Here is a 7,170-nt window from a genome sequence, read left to right as displayed (position 1 = left end):
GTAATAAAGTGATTCTTTTAAAAACAGTATGCAGCCTTTCAACAAAAGAACTGGCCAAGAAGAATACTTTGCTTGCTTACTCTGTCAATCTATAACAAGTTGCTTGAGTATTAATGTATGTGGGTTCTGGGGACAACTTATTTCTTTTTGCCTGTAATATGTATAATGTTTAATCATGTAAGGTGAGAATAATGGTGAACTTCTGATTGTCGTCTCTACTTCTGAGTGCTGGGATCACATCTATGACATCATGTTTGGTTTATGTGATATTGGAGATTGAACCCAAAGCTTCGTTTATATGGGGCAAGAACTCTACCAGGTGAGCTCTATCTCTAGATTCTATGTTTTTCTTATGTTTACGGCAGAGATTCAGAGTATACAAGTCAGGAATGTGGTCATTATTTTGCCTCACACAACAATGTTTACTCATTTTCTCCAAAACAATATTTTTGTGGACTTTAATCATGGGAGGTACATCTTTCAAACTATAAAATGTTTAAAAAAGAGGAAGGAAAGTTTTTGGCAACTACAGCTATATTAGAGGATGCCTAAGGGAAGCAATGTACTGAAAGGAATATTTATTTTGGCTCACGGTTGAAGAGGATCTTCATCCATCATGGCAGGAAAGGCATGGTGACATTCATGGTGGAGGGAGCACATTGAGGAGTCTCCTCAAAACATAGATCACATCAGGGTTTGAGTATAACATTCAAAGGCCTGCCCTCAAGTCCTACTCCTTCCAGCCTGGTCTCATCTTCTGAAGGCTCCACAGATTTCAAAATAACTACGAGCTTGAGAGCAAGCACTTGAACTTCTGGGAAATATTTCAGCTTCAAATTGCAATCATGACTATTAGGTTGTTCAGAATATGGCAGAAGTTCAGAAAGAAGGTACTTCCTTAATCCTAGCATGTGGGAGACAAGGCAGATGGAGCTCTCTGAGTTCAAGGCCAACATGACCTGTAAAAAAAGTGAGTTCCAGGACATCCAAGGGTAAATTAATGAGGCCTTCTCTAAAAATTTAAAAAGAAAAAGAGTATAACAGGACACTACTTTCTAAAAATTATTTTACCTTCATTAGTGATGTTGAAATATTTGAGTATTCTTGCATTACCTATCCATAAGTTATCTTATTTTTTAACCCATCTGAAAAGTTCTTGTTATTGACTATCAGTGTCTCTTTTTGTATGAGCTTCTTGTAACTGCTATAGCAAATTACCATAAACTTGCTAGCTGAAACTAACAAATCTGTTTGAAGTTGTGGGGACATAAGTTTTAAATCAGTGCCACTGAACTAAACTTGAGGTGTGGGTAATGTGTTCCCTCTGAAGGCTCCAGAAGAGAATTTGTTCTCTATCCTTGCCAGCTTCTCCTGGCCACTGGCATTCCTTGGTTTGTGGCTGCATCACTACCATCTCTGTTTTCATGGTTATATTGCCTTTTTGGTCTGAGCCAATGCAAAGTCCACTTTTCCCTTATAAGGACATATGGGGATGAATTGAAATCCTACCAGGTAGTCTTCTCGTCACAAGATCTTTCATTCAATCATAGTTGAAAGTTGCTTCTTCTAAACAGATTAATATTTTCAGAGGAGGCCCCGGCAACCTTATCTGACCATTCTGTAGCCTACTAGACTTTTCCTTCAGACTAAGTTGCAAGGGACAGAGTGCTCATGGGTTTGGTCACTTCCGTGCCCTCCGTGCTTACAAGAGTTGTGAAGAAAATAACATTCACTAATACTCGACCAATTAAACATTATTGAGTCACCTTAAATATCTTTAGAGTGGGGAGTTTGTGATTTAAGAACGCATGCATGATGCAGTCATGGCATTAGGATATAGTTAGTTGGAATTTCAGTGAGACAACTGGAGAGATTATTCTATGGACTAAGTCTTACCCTTCCGTAATCTAGGTGTTTCATGAATAAACACACTCCTTGAATGTGGCAGTGTTAAAATTGAGTTTGTACAAGCCTGAGAAGATGCATTAAAGTCTGCGTTCTAGTTGCAAAAATTCCTGATTTCATAAAACGGCTGGGATTCTTCTCAAAACTTTTGACTTATTTTTGAAGGGGTCTAGTATGTGATCCTGTCATGAGTACTGTATCCGTGCATCCATGATAATATTTTTATATTTTGTGGATTACCTCTATTTTCCTTTAGATTGTTTCTTGGTAGTGTTCAAGGCTAATAGGTGTCCATACGAGAAGATCTTTACCCTTTTTACATTACAAAAAAAATGACTTTAAATTTTCAAACTCTCATTTAAACCCTCTCAATTTGTCAAAGATTTTAAAAATACTGTTATAAGATAACGCAACTGAAGTTTCATTTTATATAGCAGCATTGACCTAGGGAACTTCATACGCAAGAGTTTTCCTCCAGCAAACTACAATTGTGAGATTCTGCAGGTGACAAAGAGTGCGCGCTGATCGTGCTATGGAAAATTGTTTTGACTTCACGGGAACCCCAGAGTTCTCTGGACCACTCTCTGGGTCTTGTAGCCTGAAGGTGAAGATTGTGTGGCCAGCAGGATGGTAATCAGTTCCCTCAGTTCTGCTTTACTGATGAACTTTGCAGTCTGCCTGTGAGAGGTTAAACTAGGACCCAGCACCAGAGCCCCAGGACACTCCAAAGCGACAACTACACGTCTTCTCTTTCCTTTAAGGCCTTAGCAACCTCCTTCTGCTCCACTGGACTGCCAACCACCTGGCCTAGGCTCAACCTCACCGACAGGATGGATCCTGTGCGCGCGCAGCCTAAAGCGTCCCTCGCTGCCCAGAGACAGACCCCGCCCCTCCGCGGCTCCTAGATTCCAGGCTTCCGTGGCAACCGAGTCTCACCATGACCCTGCCCCCTTGGACTAAATCACTCACCTAAGTTATCAGAAAAAAGGACAGAGAGCAGAACGTCTGAGAGCCACTCTTCTCCCTTGAGGATCCACTTAGCTCTAAAGACACGTTGCTTTTGTCTCCTAGCCAATGTCTCCCGCGACTACACCGCGACACCCAGCCTGCATCTCCCGTTCTCCCCCCCATTCGCAGCCTGGTGGTCGGATCGGGGGCGGGGCGTAATGCGAGTGACGCACGGGGGGCGGGGCTTTCTGGGGGCGGAGCCCCGCGGGGGTGGGGAGGAGGGCAAGATGGCGGTCGGTGAGTGATTCTGCCTGGGTTCCTTCAGGCTTGAGGAGACGCCGGGGCGGGGGTCCCGCTCGTCCTGCCTGCTGGCCGTCTCTCCCCCGCCCCCGGAGGCCTCTTCCTTTCCTTCCTCCAACTTGGAGGCGGGCCAGCATCCCCGGACACCATGTCAGACTCTGAGGAGGAAAGCCAGGACCGGCAACTGAAAATCGTCGTGCTGGGGGACGGCACCTCCGGGAAGGTCAGTCCTCGGGCAAACCCGGCGACCTGGGCTGCAGGAACCACGGCGCAGCCAGGCCGGGCAGGCCCGTGGGGGAGCCGAGCGCTGTCCAGCGCTGCCTCCTGCTCAGCGGTCCCGCCGACTTGGCCTGGCATGCCTTGGGCCGCGGCCTTCCTCGCGCCTGCGCCCTGCGCGCGTGCCCGACGCCCGCCCGCCAGGCGTGACCCGCTCCTGGGGTGGGCCACTGCAAAAACAGACACAGGCCGTGACGATGCGCAGGCCGAGCGCGCTCCGTACACCATAGCTGCCCTTTCAGGGTCCCATCTCACTTTAGTTCCGCCCTTGGCACCTGTCAGTTCATTCAATGGGTGTTTCCCGAGCTCCCGCCGTGTGCGGGATGCCGGGGGTCGCGAGGACCCCAGCCTTCTTAACCTAGCCTTCTGCGACCGTTGGTTGCAGGAATGAATGGGCTCGTGCGGGAGAATACCCGCAGGCAGTTAGTCCCCTGTCTCCTAGGCTGGAGTTCATCACCAGAAGTTGGGAACTCCTGGAATGGGATAAACATTGTCTCATTGCCTGGTGGTACTCGGTACAGAGAGGGTCTCTAGGCGTCATCGAGGGCTGGGGTTTACCAAATAAAGCGATGCACCCTTGTCTGGGCACCCTCCCAGTAGTCGCTCCAGTTGAAACCACGACACTGTTGGGCAAGATAGTTAAAGTTAGTTCTTCTGCGCAGCCAGACTCCTCATAGAAAACCTCCCTCCCGCATCAGTCACTGGTGTCGTTGGACCTGGTTTCTGTGGCGACGACTTTTGCATCATTCCCGGAAGGAACTGGGCATATGCGTTCGAGCTTTGGTGCTGAAATTTGGGTTCCTAGGGCCGCTGCGGAATGTTTTAATTCTTCTGCAAAATTTTGGAGTCTTAATCCCGTCCTTGTTTTCCCAGGATACTTTGCTGTAGAGCGCTACCTCGAATAAAACAGTTCAATGTGATCATATTTTTGTGCAAAGAACAGAACTTGACTGCTTTTCTTTAGGAAGTGTATGAAGTATTGTACACTTAAGCTTTTTGAAAAAGCAAATTGTTGTAAATCAGCATTGTTTCTAAACTTTCATTCCGCAAAAAGATTATTTTATGGGTTTCATTCTTAGCTTTTTTTTTTGAAGGCCACCTTGTGATTTTACCTCATAAACTCATTTGCATTCATTGAACAACTGAGCTTACTTTTTTACATTTAAAACCATGACACTTCATAATACTAGTACATTATCTAAAAGACCCCTAAATTACTCAGTAAGTCAACATATTTTATTTATTTTTATATTTAAAATTTAAATATACCTCCTCCAATAAAAATAGTTAATATTTGGTCGTGTCTTTAAGGTTTTGATTATTTGTATCCCAATATTTAATAAATGCTGAAATTTACTCATAGTTTTATATCTATATTTTAAAAATTTAGTCAGTCATAACTTTATTTTGCCTTTGTTGCTAGTTTAATGTAATTAGTTTTTACTTGTTTAAAGTTCTGTCCAATGTTGAGCAATGTATTATTCCCCCCCCCCCCCCCCCCGTATGGTTGGGTTAGGGTTATCATTCTGCATTGAGGAGTGAGTGGTCTTTTTTTATGGTGCTCTGCCTCAGTCTTTGTCCTCTGGATTAGAATGTCATAGCTTTTCTATGTCCTGCTATACTTTCTGAAATGAGCTGCTGAACTCTGCCTGGGGATCTGTTTAGCTCTAAGATTATTGACACCACCATTCTCATTGTTTAACTGTCCTTTCTTTTATGAAACTCAGCCTCGTTTTCATTCTTATTTGTATCCTGTTTAACTCTTCAGCATTTTTCTAATGTTTGAACTATCAGTATTTTTGTAGCCATAGGCAGAAGCAAGAAAGAACAGCATTGGGAAAATAACAGTTTCTGGAAAAGATGTTTAGTATGTCCTTCTAGTATCATGTGTTGTTATTTTTTATGTCTTTCTTGGTCTGTTTTATATTTTCAATTTTCTTAAGATTTTTTGAAGCAAGCTTTCTTTTTGGTATCATAATAAATACAGCGCTATCTCAGTGTTAGTAAGTATATAGTTTGGCCAAAAAATATTTCTAAAATCAACACAAATACCCTATATGTATGTACATCAGTAATGAAATAAAAATGTCTCAGCTATGGTAGCCGGTTGTTCACTTTAAGAAGAGTATTTATGCAGTGTCGTGGCAAGTGACTGAATATGAGTAATGGCAGTGAGGGAAAGAACTGGAGAGGAAGGAAGTGCCTCCGACAGATCCAGTCGATCCTTGTAGCAGAATGTGAGGCGGTTTGAGAACCTACATGAACACTATATATGGCTCATAACCTAGTTTGTTATTTTCAACTTCAAAATCATGTGATTTTGAGGCTTTATGTTTGCCTCAGATTTTTTATCTGAAGGCAGGGCTTTTAAATCTGGAAATTTTGTTCTTAAGGAAAGAACTTTACTCAAAATTTTCCAAATATATATTTTATTAGTAAATGAAGTATTAGTTTTCATTATTTCATTTTTCAAATAAAATTTGCTTTGTTATTTTCCTTCCCTGGCTTTGTGCTTTCCCGCTTGCACTTGAGTCCATTTCTGAATGTTAATGAATATAAAAATCATAAAATTTCTTAATCTTAAATGAAAGTGAAAAAATACTTCAAATAAAATTATGCTGTTACATGTGCCTTGTTTTTCCTTGGCTTTTAAATATTTAACCATTCATATGTGAAACATTTGAGATACTTGCAGTACTGTAGGTAATGGTATTTTTCTCTAGACCTCTGAGCACCAGGCTCAATGGAATAATTAAACTTGACTGAAAACCAAAAGATCTTTAAAAACAAATACTTACCTCTTTTATTCTGGTTTTTCATTTTGTTACTGCTACATACTTCAATGAAAACATAGTGAGTTTATTTATAAATGTCTGGTTGGATGTCTTACATATGGGATTGATTAATCAATATTTGATGCAAAATCTTAGACATTTATTGTAATTACATTATTGGAATATTAAAGAGTTTGGAGTTAGCGTCTGCAAATTGTCCTTTGTGGGAAAAATATGGTCCTTGTATTAAAGAAATTTAACTCACCTTGCTAAAAGTACTTGAAATATGACCATGTATTACTTAGAACTTCTGTTCTCTTTTCATAGTTAATTATAATGTGCTATCTTGGGAACTTTATTCTAGTTTTTGTTATTTTACTAGTTGACTTCAAACTTTAACTTTTAAAATAAAACAAGTTTTGTTGTTCTCTCTCTCTCTCTCTCTCTCTCTCTCCCTCTCTCTCTCTCTCTCTCTCTCTAGTCTGTAAGCCTGCCTCTAAGCTTAAAGCTTCCTTTTTCTCCTTTGGGGTAGACTTTCGAGTAAGAGTGTGCATTCGAAACATTTCCTTTTGAGTTTGGAGTTATTTTAGTTGTTACTAGAAGTATTTTGTGTGCTGATAAGAAATGGGTCTCTAAAGAAAGCCCTGGAGTTATACTACCTGTGACTTTGTAGCACTGTTTTTAGATAGAGAATAATATTTTGCCTGTTTCCTGCTAATCTCATAACACTAACTTTTTATTTAAATTGTACATATTATCATGACAATTCTTTATAATTATTTTACTCTCTAAGTATAGAGAAAAATGAACACAATGTTTCTTATAGGAAAACTGAAAGGTTCTACAAGTAGCTTTCTCTTCCCTAATCTGTACTTCTCATTATTAGCTAATGATCCAACTATCCTCAGACATTTAACCTTAGAAGGAAACTTTAAAGAGTTCTCTGAAAGTCTTGTTGAAACAATTT

General features: G+C 41.1%; 1 protein-coding gene across 3 annotated transcripts in view; it reads left to right on the top strand.

The window, feature by feature from the left end:
• Window positions 1-3,116: 3,116 nt before the first annotated feature.
• The window catches only part of Rab28 (RAB28, member RAS oncogene family), an 89,686-nt gene continuing 85,632 nt past the window's right edge, over window positions 3,117-7,170 (top strand). For all 3 annotated transcript variants that reach the window (XM_041636529.1, XM_041636530.1, XM_041636531.1), the window contains exon 1: window positions 3,117-3,376. In XM_041636529.1, coding sequence (XP_041492463.1) covers window positions 3,302-3,376 — 75 coding nt within the window. In that variant the 5' untranslated portion in view covers window positions 3,117-3,301. The remainder of the gene's footprint in view (window positions 3,377-7,170) is intronic.

This window comes from Microtus oregoni, unplaced genomic scaffold (assembly GCF_018167655.1).
Source record: "Microtus oregoni isolate MIOR12 unplaced genomic scaffold, Mior012 000049F_ref0000343, whole genome shotgun sequence".
Lineage (NCBI taxonomy): Eukaryota > Metazoa > Chordata > Mammalia > Rodentia > Cricetidae > Microtus > Microtus oregoni.
The sequence above is the reverse complement of the archived record's forward strand: the minus strand, read 5'-3'. Positions and strand labels throughout refer to the sequence as shown.